The sequence below is a fragment of the Podarcis melisellensis genome (assembly GCF_964234715.1).
Source record: "Podarcis melisellensis genome assembly, chromosome: 5".
Classification (NCBI taxonomy): domain Eukaryota; kingdom Metazoa; phylum Chordata; class Lepidosauria; order Squamata; family Lacertidae; genus Podarcis; species Podarcis melisellensis.
The window spans coordinates 64,546,585-64,564,278 of record NC_138537.1 but is presented as its reverse complement, the minus strand read 5'-3'; the positions used below and the strand labels follow the sequence as shown (position 1 = coordinate 64,564,278).

Below are 17,694 nucleotides of genomic sequence, written 5' to 3'. Positions count from 1 at the left end.
TGAATTTTCTGTCTTAGATTCCATGACTTTTGTGAACTGCAGTTTTTCAGCTGAGTAAGAACAACTGGAGGTGTTTTTATTAAGAAAAATTGCAAGCACCCAACTGGTAGCATGTTTACAATTTATTCTATCCCCACCCCACCCCCCAAAATACACAGAATCTAATTGGAAACATAGCCAGAGCCATTGTTATTAAGATAAGTGGAATGGAGTTATAAAAACATTGCTATTCCTGAATATATTCACAGTAATGTGCTCGGGGAGAGAGGAAAGGAGAGAGAGAGAAAAAAAATAGGAAAGAGAGAAGCAGTTTAAAAGCATTTGCGGTGAACAATAGATGGACCAGCTTCATCATATTCTTGTTTGCTGATCCACATTTGCTGGAAGGTGGAAAGAGAGGCAAGGATAGAACCACCGATCCAAACGGAGTACTTGCGTTCAGGGGGAGCAATAATCTGTACAAAAGAGAAATGGATGTAGCTAAAATGCTGTATGCAATGATAAAATGAACTGCATGAAGAAATTTAATTCAGTGGAGTGATGCAAGCCATTCCTATGGCAAAAATGGGTAAACAAAAGAGTTTTATCTGTCCCTACTTGTGTATCTGACACAAGCAGGTAAGAGCTGCTTCTAAAGTCTTCCTATCTAAAGGAGTGCTTATGCAATTGTTTTTGACAGGAGAAAAGTAAACACTGGGTTTCGTTCACCTGGGGCAATTCAGTATTCTTGCCAAAGCACTCTTACGTGATCAGATTTATATTTTGCCCTGTTTTTAAAGGCAGTTTAAATTGGGTGGGTGATTTCCTGCAAAACCTTGGGGAAGATCACCGGAGTACTTACAGGAGCTTAACCATGGTATCATCAGGAAATAATCTAATTACATTTTCTTGCAATAATTTTTTTTTAATGGTGTAAACTCGCCCTAGAATCACTGTGCTGCTGGGAATCCCCTCTGCTTGGTCTTCTACTTTCTTCAGTTCCTGTCTTTCCCTATATTGGCTTGGGAGTGGGATAAGTTGTTTAGTTAGCTTTAATCTTTTCTGCATCAAGATTTTATTAAGGGCTTTACATATCCCAGTCTGGCTTATCTTAGTTACATTAAAATATGTAAGCTAGCTAGTCACCTTAAAATATGCTGGCCCACTTTGCCACTATAAATTAGATAATAATCAAATAATGCAGTACCTTGATTTTCATAGTACTGGGTGCCAGGGCAGTGATCTCCTTTTGCATTCGGTCTGCAATGCCAGGGTACATAGTGGTTCCACCAGATAGTACATTGTTTGCATAGAGGTCTTTTCTGATATCAATGTCACACTTCATGATGCTGTTATAGGTGGTTTCATGAATGCCAGCAGATTCCATGCCTGTGATGGTTGAGAAATTATTTATTTTAAATATATTTGCCTTGGCTTTCCAACTTTTGAGCTGCCTCTCCAAGTGTGGATTATAGTCAAGTGTTAAAATACATCCATTATAATAATTAGGAAAATGCCAATCAGAAAGAAAACAGAACCAGAAAGAATTGATAAACTTAAATACATGCAACAGCAAAATCATACATTCAAAATGCACCCGCTGTCAAGGTCTCGGAGAATGAAATAGTTTTAAATTGGTGCCATATATGTTAAGTGGCAGATGGATCCTAAAATTCTAACCATGCCTTAGGATAGTAGAATTGTGGGTGCCACAACTGAGAAGACTGAACCCAGTAGCCACCAACCTGTGAAGGTGTGGACAAGATGTTAGAATGAACCTTAATGAAATACAGTAGAACCTCGGTTCTTGAATGTCTCCATTGACGAACGTTTTGGAACCTTAACGCCAAAAACCCGGAAGTAACTACTTCGATTTTCGAATAATTTTTGGTAAGCCAAACATACTACACAGCTTCCATTTTGAGTTTCCCTATTGAATTGAGGCTTCCGCTTTCAGTTTTCGAACGTTTCAGAAGTCGAACCATCTTCCGGAACAGATTACGTTTGAAAACCAAGGTACCACTGTAAACTTAAACCAATTCAAGGCTGAGAGAAATTGTTATTCAAAGCCTAGCATATAGAAGTCAATTAACTGTGTGCACACTTAACTAGAAAAAAACCCCCAATATCTTGTGGCAGGTTGAAGTCAGGCAAAAGTTATTTGAAGTGCAATAATTGGTTTCTTAAAATGTTTCTTATAAAGGGAATGACAGAGCTGAAAAAGAATAGAGGCACCTTTACCATTTTCAATGCAGGCTAAGAATTCCTAATACAGTTATTCAACATTTACATATCCAGCTAGAGTTGGGCTTTTCAAAACATGTCAATTCATAGGTCTATGAATTGACATTCAGAGACCTGGTCTGAATAGAGATATTGGATTCTTGTCTCATTACACACGCTAAAGCTATTTTTGGTCATCTGCATACTATTCCTTGCTTTTTCCTTTAGGACTAATTGCAGTTATTAACAGTCGTCAACAGCTTTACCATTGAGTCAGTCACCCATCCCCTACTACCCTTCTAGAAAAAACCCCATCCCACCCTCCCACGATATATAAGGGTCTGGTGACTTCTGTTTCAGTGTATCTCAAGAAGTGTGTATGCAAACGAAAGCTTATACAGTATCTAGAACAAACTTAGTTGGTCTCTTAAGCTGCTACTGGACAATTTTTTAATTTATTTCTACTGTGACAGACCAACACAGCTACCTGAATCTAGAATTCACAGGTATGTAACTGCTTGGACCATCGCCCTGGCAAGGAATGCTGCTACTATATCCAAATTTGATTCTCAAACAACTCTTCCCAAATGTTACAGTTGCCAACAATAACATTCATTTACCCTAAGGCAGCAAGTTCACTTCGCTGTCCTAAGCCTTAGTTTATGCTATTTTTGTACACTTGTCAGGGAGCCAGCTCCTGACAAAACATGTCCAGGTTTTTACCACACCATGGGTGAAATGCCCCACATCACCTCTAGCATATAAGGCAAATCAGAAAGTGAAGTGAACTGAGGGATGGGTGTTCAAGGATCATTGGTTGTGCTGGCGTAGAAGCAGTTATGGAAACCTATAGCCCCCGAGAGGAAATTGGACTCCAACTTTCATCAGCTCAGCATCCATTATCATTACCAGGGATGATGGGAGTTGTAGTCTAATGACATCCTGAGGACCACTTGTTCTCCATTTTTATTAACCAAGTAGGTGTAGCCATTTAGAGCGAGGTGACTGAATTTCTTGCAGGTGTATAATAATATAATTGGCCAATAAACAGTGTAAGTTATCTTACCAATGAAAGAGGGCTGGAAGAGTGTCTCTGGGCAGCGGAAACGTTCGTTCCCTATTGTGATCACCTGACCATCAGGCAGCTCATAGCTTTTTTCCAAGGATGATGAAGAAGCAGCCGTGGCCATCTCATTTTCAAAGTCCAGGGCAACATAGCAAAGCTTCTCCTTGATGTCACGAACAATTTCACGTTCAGCTGCAGATGGGATTCAAAGCAAAGATTTGTGTTTAAATTACAAACAATACTGTGTAAATCACACTATTTCAGCAATCAAAGAATGATTGATCTTACTCAGCTACGAGTGATCGCCAAAGAATTTTGGCAATCAAAGAAAGGAACTGCATTGCTTATCTTTAGTTCAGTATTATTCATGATAATGAAACAGGACTCTTGCTTTGCTTTTAAAATTCTGCATTCAAAATAAATAAATACACATCCCAGCAGGAAGCCCCCAAATGTTACGAATTTGCAAAACATTTTGGGCCAGATTGAATTAGCGGGAGCCAGCACTAGCAGAATAGGGCTTTCACCCGCCTCCCATCTGTCTCCACATCACATCCAGAGGGTCAGGAGACATAGTGCTAGGCAAGATGTGTTAATAGAAAAACCTGTTCACCATTACTGAAAGCAACCACGTGTCTGTAAAGCTCCTAAAAGTATGTTCAGCGAATCTCAATCCTAAGTATTTCTCTTACCAGTAGTAACGAATGAGTAGCCACGTTCTGTCAGGATTTTCATGAGGTAGTCGGTAAGGTCACGGCCGGCTAAGTCCAGGCGCATGATGGCATGAGGCAGTGCATAGCCTTCATAGATTGGCACATTGTGGGTGACACCATCCCCAGAATCAAGCACAATCCCTAGATACAACACAAAACGGGCAGAATTTATCCTGATATCTATGTACTCTTCTTCCTTTTCACAAATCCAAAAACTCCAATCACTTTCTTACCTGTTGTACGCCCAGAAGCATAGAGGGACAAAACTGCCTGAATAGCAACATACATAGCTGGGACGTTGAAAGTCTCAAACATAATCTGAAAAGTAATTAAACACAAACAAACAAAATGAAAGTATTGGGCTTGTGCTATTGTCTTTGTTACTCTGTGCAATAGGGTCGTAACCATTAATTGTGTGGTGAGTTCCCGCCCCCCACCAGGATAAATAAAGACACAAGACACCATAATTTAAGGTTAAATGGGCGAATTAGGCCACAACTTTATTGAATTCAGGAATGAGAGGCATTGGCTTAGGCATTGGTCCTAAAGACTATCCGGCTCCAGCCCATTTGCTGGAGACACGGGGAAGGGTTAACACTATCGGGGGAGTCTTCTGCCGAGGCACATCGACTAGGAGCTCCCCCGGGTCACCGCTCTGGGGCGTGCCTTTGGCCCACACCTCCATAGGCTTCGGACAGGGTCACGCCCCCGGAGTCCTTTATCGGACCACCCTTCGTTCACTGGGGGGAGGTGATGGCGTTCCCCCCCCACATCCTCTTAATCCCTTCTTGCCAATGCCTAACCGCCAATGCTGAGGAGTTGTGACGAGTTGCTACGATAAAAATCAGTACTATGCAGCTAGGGGATGTTTACAAACCTAAGCGGGATTAATAGTCACTTCCATTCCTCAGAAAATTACAATTCTCAGGAAACCAGGGTAATTGAAATGGGTTTCACACCAATATATATGTGGTGCCATGAAATATTAACAACATGAACTGAAATCCCAACCATTCAATGAAAAGTAAGAGTTAATCCTTTTATTGTCCTGAAGTACAGAGTCCAATACAGATAAAGGTCACCTACAAACTCAGAAGAAAGAACCACCAAAACCAGTGTATAACCTACATCAACAATCAGAAATACAGCTGGCATCTACACCGTATAGAACTTTAACGGAGAAATACATAAATATATAGTAATTCAAGACCTTAATGCTAAGAAGAGGCTGTTTACCTGTGTCATTTTCTCTCGGTTAGCTTTGGGGTTCAAAGGTGCCTCTGTAAGCAGAGTTGGATGTTCTTCGGGGGCAACGCGCAGCTCATTGTAGAAAGAGTGGTGCCAAATCTGTATTAATAAAAAGCAAAGTGAATTTTTATTATAATATTATAATAAACAGCCACAGGCCACCACCCCACCTTGACAATATTTCTGAAGCTACAGTAACTACAGAGCACTTATGAGACATTAGAACTGAATGTTTTAGACTGCAAGTGCTATATCTCCATAGTTTCACCCTTGTCAGTCCAGGTAACCTCTTCTACATCAAGGGTAGGCAGATTTTAGGCTTGGATAATTTACTGGACCCTCGTGGCTCAAGAAGGCAGACAAAGCATTGTGGACCAAGGTGTTCCTGGGCACTGTGGCATTTGCCCGTTCCTTGTGATTATGTTTGTACAGGGGGATGGGAATGGTTAATGTAGATTGACCAATGAGAAAGCCTACCTGCTTTTGAGGCTCAGCCCAGGGATTTTACCATTGGAAGATAGGAGAGTCAGAGAGAGCGAGTAAAAGATGAATATAGCGGTTGTGACAGAGTGAGAGACAGGGATAGAACTGAGAGAGAAAAGTGTGACAGTGTGAGATAGTGCCACATCTAGTTAAGGGCGCACATTTGAGAAACTGTTCTGAACATATTTAAAACTTGTTTGTTCTTCAATAAACTCTGCCCACTCTTGATCTATATCTTCTGCCCATGTGGCTAAGTGGACTGCATAATTCCATCCCAAACTAGCAATGTCTGATTCAGAACTATGAGAGGGGGTGGTGTCACCTATGTAAATGCAATATTCATTGCAGCTGCGATGACTGAGAGCAATGAGGAGAAACAGCTCCCAATAAGCACAATGTGAGTAAGGATAACCTCCATGGGCAGAAGATGTCTACATTACCAGCAGTGGTGGAGAAGCACCCACACCCACTCCAGATAAAGGAAGCCCTAGCCACCACTTTCCAGAACTTGTTAATTGCATTTTCTTTCTGTGACTTCTTAATTAGTCTTTATGTAGTTCCAAATCATAGCAGCAAATATGCATTCTTGTGAAGTCCTTACTGGAACACCAAACACCATGAACTTATTGGAAAAAAATTAAAATCCCAATAACAGAAGATATGCAGATTGTTCTCACCAAAAAGACACAGGCAAAACACAACCTTCCACCCCCCTCCGAAAAAAAGACAGCAAAAATCCCTGCTTCTGCTTATCATTCATTTTACATTATATTCTATTTTAATTTGTGGTTTAAATACCTTCTCCATATCATCCCAGTTTGTGATGATTCCATGCTCTATTGGATATTTCAAGGTCAGGATCCCCCTCTTGCTTTGGGCTTCGTCTCCTACATAGCTATCTTTCTGGCCCATCCCTACCATCACACCCTAAGTAAGAGAGGGAGAAAAGGTGACGATGACAACAGGCTCATAAGAAAGCAATGAAACAAAGCAAACAAGATGACCCATACCTTCTATCTTACTTTTAAATAAAAGGTTGAGGAAACAGCCTTCATTGTTTCCCCACCGAGCATAACTATAACAAACGTAATAGGAAAAAGTGGCAAATGGAATAGAAACATAGGAAAGCTGTTTTATTTTGGCTCAGATCATTGGTCCCTTTGGCTCAGCATCACCTACACAGATGGAGTGCAGCTTGCCAGAGTCTTGGGCAGGGATCTGACCCAATAATAGTGCTTCCTCAAACCCTTGCATCCAGAGACTGGAGCTTCTGCATGCAAAGAATATGCCCCTCTAGTTCTGCATCTTGTTCTCACTGTGGCGAACAAGATATCTATGGGAAGCCTATAAGCAGGACCCAAGCTTAACAGCACTCTTCCCTCTTGTGATTTTCAGCAACCAGTATTCAGGGACATACCACCTCTGACAGTAGAGGCAGAACATAGGCATTATGGCTAGCAGCTACTGGTAGCCTTATCCTCCATAAATTGGTCTAATCTTCTTTTGAAGTCATCCAAGTTGATGGCCATCTTTACTCCTGGTACATGCTATAAATATGAGTGAACAGCCATCTAGTGGCAAATATTGGACAGCACACTCTTCTCAAGTGCTCCACTTCCATGGCTCACATTTACAGCCTGATCCTCGACTATGTTTACTTGGAAGTAAGCCTCAGGTATTTCAGTTGGATTTGCTTCCAGATAAATAGTATTGCAGCTTTGACAGAGAAATAAAAAGAGTCATTTTTTAGAAGTGTGTTACAATAGCTATCTTGATGGACTTGAATATGTGCATTTTCCATTCTTGTTGGGTCACAATGATTATTTGATACAAGCCACAGTTCCATTTATCTGACATGCAGAGACTGGACACACAAGGGCCTCCCAACTCAGGTCTATAGCTTATGGATATCTCAACAGTTTCAGGATCATTTTAGGCTGTGAATCTGAAGTTTAATGACATGGCTATTTAAAGTGCATTACAGTGGTGCCTCACAAGATGAAATTAATTCGTTCCGCAGGTCTTTTCGTCTTGTGAGTTTTTCGTCTTGCAAAGCACGGTTTCCCATAGGAATGCATTGAAAATCAATCAATGCGTTCCTATGGAAACCGCCTTCAGACCAGATCCGGGGACAGTCTGTCCCCCGACCTCTTCTGAAGGCCGGCGGGGGGCGAAAGTCTTTGCTTCCACCCCGCCTGCCTTCAAAAGCCGTCCAGGAGAGCGGAGAATCGCAGCACGTTTCTCCGCTCTCCCGGGAAGGCAGGCAGGGGGGAGCAAAGACTTTCGCCCCCCGCCGGCCTTCAGAAGAGGTCCAGGACCTCTTCTGAAGGCCGGCGGGGGGTGAAAGTCTTTGCTCCCCCCCGTCTGCCTTCAAAAGCCGTCCGGGATAGCGGGAAGCGCTTCCCTGCTATCCCGGACCGCTTTTAAAATGCTGGCGGTAGGGAGCAAAGCCTTTCGGCCCCCGCCGGCCTTCCTGGACCTCTTCTGAAGGCCGGAGGGGGGGAAAAGGCTTTGCTCCCCACCGCCAGCATTTAAAAGAGGTCCCCGGAGATTTCCCTATGGGCTTTCTTCTTGCGAAGCAAGCCCATAGGGAAAATCGTCTAGCGAAGCGACGCAAAAACCGAAAAACCCTTTCGTCTTGCGGGTTTTTCGTCTTGCGAGGCATTCGTCTTGCGGGGCACCACTGTACTGATGGATGTATTCTGTTTAGCTTGTTCTGTGATGCTTCCCCAGTGCTATCACATTATTGCTGTCTGGAGAGGCTATAGCGGAACAAAAGTGAAACAAAAGAAACCAGAACATTTGTGGTATAAAAAGTCACTAGATTTCAGCAGGAAGTTGTGGGATATGCACTGACTAAAAAGGAAGAAGTGTGGCTACCCCAAAGCATGTAAAGCTATAAACAGTATTAAAAGCAGGACTGTATATTATTGCCCTGATAAAATCATGAGCACAAATCATCATGAATGTGCAATAAAAACAACATCCTGAGGGGCCCTTAGTAAGAGGTATCTGACTAGTGATATTTGATTTGCTATGATTACTTGATATTTGTCTTAAAACTCATCTCTATAGCAATCTATGGTTAGTCTACCAACCTACAAGATGTTCTAAATTAGTCAACTAATTAGTCAATTTTATTAGTCAATTCTACTTGTTGATCAAGGTTCTCCCATTCTACCTCAGCAAACACAAAACCAAAACCAAAAAGCACTGTTGAATGCACATGTTGAAAGAAGGTAATTATTATTTTTCCAAATTATAGAAACTGGCTGAGGAAATAGGGTTGTCAGCCTCTGGTGAAAGTTTACTCTCTTCCAATATGGCTGTTCTAGAGTTTAAACTGCATTTTAAATTGGACCACAACATGCTACATGGCAAAACTCTATTGACATCAACAGGACTGATCTAAAAGAAATTGGATAAGGACTGTGGCATTGTAAAGGGAGTGTGTGGGGGAAACAAAACTTTTCCTTTCGAGGTCCATGTTATTATTGCTAATGAATCCTGTGGCTTCTGTACCAAGCAGTGTTTCAGTAGCTGAACCAGTTATTCACCTGGTGCCTGGGACGTCCCACGATGGATGGAAAAACTGCTCTCGGAGCATCATCCCCAGCAAAGCCAGCCTTACACAGTCCTGAGCCATTGTCACAAACCAGTGCGGTGCTGTCCTCTTCCTCACACATCTTCTAGAGCAACTTTCTCAGACCTTCCACACAAGTACAGACCTATAAAGAGAACAGAGAAGTCTCAATGTAATAAAAGAAAACATTCCCAGGAGTGGTGGTGGTGGTTGGGGGCAGGGGAAAGCTAGCTTTGAGAGTTAACGGAGTCTGGCTCCAATTAGAAGAGACTTAGTAACAGTAGCAAAAAGGGAATCCCTGTCACCTCTCTCAGTTGTCCTGACATGTAGCAGAGCAGCAATTCATGACTTAAAAAGCAGTGGCCTTTGGGACTTGTGGGCTTCCGAAGGGCCATGGCCATTGTAATTGCCTTGAAAGTAGCCCCAATGGCCAACACTCTTCTGCCCTGCAATGCTTCTGGATGACAAAGAAGGGAGATACTCTAATCCTCTCTGCTACCATCTCCATCATTGACAGTGAGAGAGGAAAGGTGCTATTGGAGACAAAGAGGCTCGGTAGGGATATGGGGACATGGATTTTGACCTGAGCTGGAGAACAGCAGGAACTTAAACATTTTTCTCCTGTTTGAGGCTTAAGAACCCTCAAAATCCATTCCTTGGTCACCTCTGAGTGAACTCAGGATTGCTAGAAAGCAAATAAGGAGCGGAAAGAGAATAAATAAAGGAAGAAGGAGGAGGAGGAGGATGTCAGAGAAGTTGTGCACCAATGGGGTGCAGTCAAAAAAGATATTCAGTCACAATGGCTGGTTTTAGAGCAATATAACTGTCACCAAAATTCTGCACAAAAACTTAGCCTATGTGCCATTAAATTAAAGTAAAACATTCCTTCATATAAGTACTGTACCACATGCTTCTGGAATGCAAAGTCCTCTGTTGTTGTTTTTTCCCATCCAGGTTTTACTACCTAATCAGGAGCTTGCTTTTTAAATGGTTCATTAGCAACCAAGGTGGCAATTCCAGGCCAAACTGTGCGCCTTATTTAGGGTCCAGATAGAACATAACCAAGGGAACAAGAAAAATTGCAAACACAACATAGTATACAATGGTCATTGAAATCTTCTTGTCAACCAGCCCAAGTACATGTGTAGTAGTCTAGCCTTCAACTCTCCACATTCCCAACAGGCAGAGGCTTCAGAATAGATATGGGTCACTTCCTAATGTTATATTCACCTGATGATTTTGGAGTTCTTATTTGGTCTATGCTTGTCTTTTGGAATGTGTTGCTGCTTTTGCATTCCACCTCATAAATTTCACGATAGTTATGTAGACTGTCCTGCAGATACAATCTAGCCCTTTCTTTTCTTACAGTTGAATGTGAAATACTGGCACAAAGGGAGGGAGTCATTAGGCCATGCAAGCAGAGCAGCCATATTACTTAAGGGCATACACTACCGAAGCAGATGGCAAAACCTATTTTTCAGTACTACCAATGTTTACACACACACATTGTGCAGCTTCTGGGGTGGCAGGGAGGAAATGCCACACACACACACACAAAAAAAAACAACCTCATTTAGAGTAGGGGCAGGGAACCTGCGGTTGGACTTCAGCTCCCATCAGCATGGGCAATGGTCAGGGATGATAGGAGTTGGAGTCCCAAGAATATCTGGAGGGCCACAGGTTTCCCATCCCTGGTTTAGAGCAAACAACACATGTGACAACATTACACCTCACTTCCCATACCAACACCTAGCAATGTGGTTAAGTGTAATGTTTAGTTTGACCAATGAATATTTTTTTCCAATTATATTTTATTAAGTTTAAACATTTTTAACATATACAGTCAAAACACAATTTTGACTTTTCTGTTATTTTTGTTGACTTCCCACCTCTTTTCCCCCATGGAGTTGCTGCTTCTTTCCTTCTGCTGCACCCTATCTTCTATCTATCAAATCATAACCACAATATTATAATCTAATTACTTCTGTGGCTCATAGCTCAAATCCTGCTCATGAGCTCATCATACTATAGTATTTCTCTAAATAGTCCGAAAAAGGCATCCATTCTTGTTTGACTAATGAATTTACCATAATACTTATTGCTATACTGGCCTGAGTCCAATATCATGGAGACTATTATATTAAGAGCTCCCTCCCCACATACTGATCTAAGCATACATTTGTTGCTCCATTTTGTTTCCATGCTAGGCATATAGAATCCTGATCGGGAGGCTCACTCTCTATTAAATTGCAGGCTCAACAATGTAAATATGGGTATTTAAATGGATTATAACATTAACAGGTTGTTAGGCAATTTGTATTTAGCTTGTAAGTCCTTGAAAGATAATAGCAGGACTCAAGTGTCAGTAATCTTTTAATTAATCCAAACTTGCAATAGAGAAGGACAGCCTTCAGTTCTGAGCTGTAGACTGAGCCAAAATGGTGATTTACAGTGTATGTAAGGGTCTAATATTAGATTGTCAGCTATTGTCCTCTGTTTGGTCTTTGGATCAACAAAGGCTCAAAGGAGGTTCGGGTGCATCCATTTAAATACACAGAACTTAATCCAGTTTCAGGTATTCATGAGTGCACAAATATATCTTGTTAAATAAACTTAAATGTTAGTTCTTTTGTCAACACCCAGAAAGGTGTTCGGTACCTGTTTGAGTGTGGAGAAACACAGCATATATAACTAATCTATAGAGTTGTGGTCCCCCCCCCCCCCGTAAATAGCATTTCTGTGCAGTCTAGCTTCTGTCACGGTCTCCCGTTTTCAGTGGTGGAGGAACCCTGTCCAGTACCCGGGGCGGGGTGCTGAGGGGCGGGGCAACGTCTGGTGATGCATGCATGATGTCTGTACAGAGTGCGCATGTGCGGCATCCCGTATGGACTGCACACATGTGGCAGCCCATACAGTAGCTGTGCAAGAGGCAGTCCATATGGATGCCCGTATGGACGGTGCATGAGAGCAGCAGCCCGTACGGATGCTGTTTGAGTGGCACCCATACTGACTGCGTGCACCCTCAGCCACTCTACAGCTGAGGGGTGGCAGGGTCCATCTTGTCACCTCCCCCCCCCAGAGTGGCACCCAGGGCGATCCGCCCCTTCCGCCCCCCCCCCACTTCGTACGCCCCTGCTCACTGAGCCAGAAGTGGTTTAGTCATGCTGGCCACATGACCCGGAAAGCTGTCTGTGAACAAACGCCGGGTCCCTCGGCTTGAAGCGAGATGAACGGCACAACCCCATAGTCACCTTTGACTGGATTTAACCATCCAGGAGTCCTTTACCTTTACTATTTTACCCCCCCTCCCCCATCATGCAGTGGGAGTGAAGATAAAGCCACAGAATGTGGTTGTTAGGTACAGAATTCACCCTCCTAAGAATCTGAGCTTACTTTTCTTAAAAAGCAAATGTTTCTTATTCGTAATAGTGACAATATAATTCTTACTTACATTTTTATCCCATCATTTCTCCAAGGGTTTCAGAAGGGGTGTGTGTGTGTGTGTGTGTGTTTGTGTAGGCTTTGGATGCGAGATTTCAGTTTGATTTAGTACAGGGTACAAGCAGTTCTGCTAGTCATGAGGAAACTCAAGTGTAACTTAACCCAACCTAATACTGTTATCTGGTTTGTTAATTAAGGCCTGCGGTGCTGGATTTTATCAAGGCAGATAAGATCAAGCACTGCAGGCCTTAATTAAGAAACTAGAAGCACTTGATGTTCTCATCATGAGAGCAGCAACATGAAAGCTCAAACTGGTGAAAATGAGATGTCTAGCATGAATACAAAGAACATAGGCTCTAAATGCCTCTTAGAAACAAAGAATGGCATTTCCTGTGCCTTTCCATTGGTATCTGCTGTCACTAATATTTAGTTCATTTTCTTCCAATGTGGACTCAAGGTGAAGCATTTGGGATTCTCAGGTGGCCTCCCATCCAGTCCCAAACATACAAGATGGTGCCCTCAGAACACACCCTGGGACTCAGGAATGGGAACTGTGAGGCAGTGTTCAAAGGAAATGCTTTGTGAGCCAGTGAGCCTTTGCTTTGGGTGTGAGAGGGAACCGAATTCAAATGTCTTCTCAACCTGGGATAAGAGAGCTTTAAGGAAATGTTTATACCAAAATACAAATACAGAAAGAGGCCACTTCTATACACATCACACAGGGGAAACCTGGGGTTGTCCCAAAATGAGTGAGCTCAGCAAAGAGCTCCTACTAACCTCAGCTCTTCCCTGGGTGGTAATAAACCCACATTTGCAAATCTATATCTGTCACATTTACATTTTGCATTTTTAAAGGTCCACCTCAAAGAACGTGATGTCCAATCACTCTTTGTCTCATCAGTCCAGGTTACTTCACATAAAAAGTGGATGAGGGTATAATATAGTTCATCTGAAACGCTCAGGGAGGGGTGGAAATTAAACCTTAATTTTAAAACAACAAGTAGAAGAAGACTTTTTATATTTAGTTTTACTGAAAAGAAATGTTTAATAGCACATATTTTGGGGAGCTAGTGGCTATATATACTTGAGCATTTTACTCCAAAGCACAGAGGAAACCTTACCTAACTTGAGTGCCTCTAGCTAGCCTGTTTGGAACAAACGATTTCCTAATTAGGAAACAAAGTCTTTCAAATGTCTGTTTTTGGAACAGAGCTGGAGAGGTCAAGGGTGGTTTGCTCAAACTCAAGCCAACTGAGCCAAAAATCCTAAGAGGGAGGGGGGAAGGCGGAATGCTGCATTTCTGCCTGAGCAGGGTGAACTCTAAATGAAAACCATATTTAGTAACTAGCATAAATTCAAGCAGATTTTAACATGTGTCTTCTGGTGACAGAAAATCAAGCAGTGCTCTAAGGCCCCTGGGATGCTCCAGAGTGCTAAGGTGATAACTGCAGCTGCTAATGTAACCCAGAAACCTGCAACAAACTGATTGTGTGCATCTCTCATGAGCAATCCTATGCATGTTTACTAAGAAATTAAACCCCAGTACATCTAATGGGGTTTATACATAGGATTGTCTTTTAATAGTTTAATCCTATGGATGTCTATTGAGAAGTAAGCCCTGCTGAGTTCAAAGGGACTGCCTGCCAGCAAAAACGTGGCCAGCCTGAGGTTGCCTTCCCCAACCTGGTGCTATCCAGCTGCTGTTGGACTACAACTCCCATCATCCCTGACCGTTGGTGATGCTAAGTGGGGCTGATGGGATTTGTATTCCAACAACATCTGGAGGGCAGTAGCACTTTGGGGAAAGCTGTCCTAAGATGTGCAATTGTCTGCTAATTCTTGCTTCTGGACAGAGCTAAAAGGCATCCCAGCATACCAGGTGTGCTACAGGAAAGGCAAATCTCATTGAAATATACTGTCTGCATATTGTGGCTTATTTAGATATTAGGAGAAGGAAGAGTATCCTTCTATTTTTTCCCACTTTCCAAACAAACAGACTCACAATATGTCAAAGCTGTGCAAGTGAATATCTACAGTATTTATAAGCTGAAATGACAGAAATCAACACAAGGAGAAATTAAACAACACAACTCCGAGTGAAGATTTACTATTGCTGTCCTTTGCAGGTGCTAGGCTGGGCTATAAAGAGAAGAGTTGCCCTCTAGAAAACCATGGAAGGAGTGGGCCATATGAAGCTCTTTTGGAAGGGATTTCTGCAGGGATGGTGTCACGATGGAGAAGGCCCTGGGCTTTGCGCTCTTCTCTCCCCCTCCCTCTCCTCACATACAAGCACTGGACTGCAGGTGGAAAGGGCACAAGCAGCTGTCCTGTCCTGATGACCTGCAGCCTCAATGCAGGCAAAGCTCAGGCGTGGGGGTGTCAGACACTGACAAAAAACCCATGCAGGAAAAGCAAAAAATGGGCTTCCCCCAGTCAGTGAGTGAGTGGTGTGTGTGTGTTCTAATAGTTAAATGTCCAAATATATTATCATAAGCAGAGTTCAGCAAGTACATTATATACATGAGAAGAATGGCAACTGTATACTAAGGAAATGCTACAGTAAATATTGTGGCATGTCAACAAATGTTGTCCACTCCAGTTTGGAGGCATGGTGATATAGTGGAGCTGAGCTTAATATGCATCTATTTGCTCCTTCTGTGGGAGTGGGTAGGTAAGGGGGTTTCCTTTGCATTTATGCTAAAAGGTGATGGAGAGGACCATGCTCAGAGCCAGTGTGACTGGAGGGATTCTAGTGCATGTACCCTCCACTGGCACAGGTCTACATATGAGCATTGGACTACCCACAAGCCCCAACTGGGTACAGGGCATCCATGAGAACCTAGCCTGCAGCTATTATTAGGAGAATAAGATGCAAAATGGGACAAAGAACAGAAAGAAGATAGGATTTCAGCAGTTGTTTATTGCATGACAAGCCATACCTGTTGAATATCCCACTTCTATGCAACTTGCAGAACCATGTCCTCTTTTGCATCTAGCCATCCTAGATTATGCTTTTTTTGTAGAATATACACTCTATAATTTAATTTACCCTTGTTAGTTAACATCAACACTTACACAGAACAAGGGACAGAGTGAAGTTATGACTCACTAAAGGCACTACTTAGGAGTAATAGCAGCACGTGAAGTAGTAATAGTAATTTTATTTATGCAGCACTATCAACGTATATACATGGCACTTTACACCACGACATAAGCAAAACACAAGTTTCTGCTACATATCTCCTCTTGTTACAAACTTAAGGCCATGACTAGAAGTGAATGCATATGATTTCCATTTGGCAAAACCCCCCGAAGGGGTTCCATGTGAAAATGCACACACACACACACACACACACACACACACACACACACACACCCCCCATTAGGTCTCAATCCTCCAGTTCATTCCAAGCTTGAGAATCCCAGTGAGGGTGTGAAAAGAACCTGTCAAAAGCCTGAAGTGGGAAATCCTTTTCAGGTTCACAATGTACAGATTGTGATCTAATATCCACACAGCTTCCAAAGAGCAAGAACACACTAGGAACAAATATGAATCATAACTGAGAGAGAGAGGGAGACCCTTTCCCAGCAAGGATGGTGCTTAAAGAGCAATGCAGCAGGAGACATAAATACTCTGGCAGAAAGGCTTACAGAGGCTTAGCTACAAATGACATTGCTTATAAACATCATACCAGCTTCATCTTCGAAGTGGAAATGCAAAAGTGAGGGTCAGAGAATAAGGCAATGGCACAATCGAGACAAAATTATAGTATCTTTAAGCCCCACCAATTTCACTGGAAAAGTAAGCATGTGCTTAAATCCTCTCATAAAAATAAACACTTAACTGAATCAGGACAAACAGCACAATCCAGTGCTTGTTTACGCAGAAATAAGTCCCACATTCAGGAATGTTTCCTTAGAATTGCAGCACAGTTACTTAGGATTAAACTCCACTGAGTTCAGACTGACTTACTTCCAAGTAAATGTGCAGTGCATCAGACAGCAGGAGCACAACCTAAGGGTACATGGAACATCCCACTGAAGTAAAATAGCAAACACCAATTAAGCTCAGTGGGCGTGGATAATTGCACATTTACTCATTTATTGTGTGATGAGCTCTCCTAGGCACCACCAATATACTGGACTGAAACAGCAAAGAAAGTCTCTCTCTCCCCCCCCCCCCTTTTCTTTCTTTATCTAAACTCATCAGGCAAATCCTGAAATCACTTCTTTGGTTCCCTGCCTCTTACCTGTCAGCGCTTGGCTGGGGAGAGCTGTTCTGGGGTGGTGCACTGGCAAAGTGAACCTTTTCAGCTTATATAGCTCCTTGGCCTGTTCCCCTCCCACCAGCTTCCCAAACAAGGAGCAGAGCAGAGCTCCATCTCCATCTCTCTGTCAAACAGAGCCATATAGGGGCTTCTGCACAAAACTCTCTGATCTGGGTGGCCTCGCAGGGCCCTTGGTCTCCTCCAGTCTGCATTCCTTTCTGCTGTTCGCAAAGCAGGAGGGAGGTTTCAGCAGCACGGTAATATAAACACAGCTAAATTTCAGGATAGCCGCTGAAAGACTACTGGGGTAGCACACAAGTGACAGGCAGCTTCTGGCAAGGAGTGCATGTTTCAGTCATGCACCCCACAGCGTCCTTGTTAGAAAGCAGGCAGCTGACAAAGAGGGCGTGAGGAGAGCTGCTACTGCCTGGACAGGAAAACGCCCTGCCGAGTTCCCTTTTGTCGTGGGATTTGGATCAAGAAATTCTCAGCTTGAAGAAGCTGAGTGTATAGGACTGCACCCCAAAAAGAATATATTTCAGCATTTCAGGGTCTGCATGCCTAACGTTACAGAAACTGCAGCTACCAAATGCTGCTTAGCTGCACGTGTATTAATTAACTCAGTCTCACCTACCTCACAGGGTTGTTGCAAAGATAAAAGGTAAGGTGAGGATGGGAAAGTACGCAACA

At 42.8% G+C, this 17,694-nt stretch overlaps 1 protein-coding gene across 1 annotated transcript; it reads right to left on the bottom strand.

The window, feature by feature from the left end:
• Positions 1 to 107: 107 nt before the first annotated feature.
• Positions 108 to 17,140, bottom strand: ACTA2 (actin alpha 2, smooth muscle). The gene is made up of 9 exons (XM_081913032.1): positions 16,987 to 17,140; positions 9,270 to 9,440; positions 6,511 to 6,639; positions 5,218 to 5,328; positions 4,215 to 4,299; positions 3,961 to 4,122; positions 3,269 to 3,460; positions 1,187 to 1,368; positions 108 to 455 (listed from the first exon to the last, which is right to left on the bottom strand). The coding sequence occupies exons 2-9, from the start codon at positions 9,396 to 9,398 to the stop codon at positions 312 to 314; spliced, it is 1,134 nt and encodes a 377-aa protein (XP_081769158.1). The 5' UTR covers positions 9,399 to 9,440; positions 16,987 to 17,140; the 3' UTR covers positions 108 to 311.
• Positions 17,141 to 17,694: the final 554 nt, after the last annotated feature.

Coding starts and splice junctions, on each gene's coding strand:
- ACTA2 (XM_081913032.1), bottom strand. CDS start 9,398: ATGTGTGAGGAAGAGGACAGCACCGCACTGGTTTGTGACAATGGCTCA. Junction 5,329..6,510: donor ACTGGGATGATATGGAGAAG/GTATTTAAACCA, acceptor TTATTAATACAG/ATTTGGCACCACTCTTTCTA. Junction 4,123..4,214: donor TGCTTCTGGGCGTACAACAG/GTAAGAAAGTGA, acceptor TGTTGTATCTAG/GGATTGTGCTTGATTCTGGG.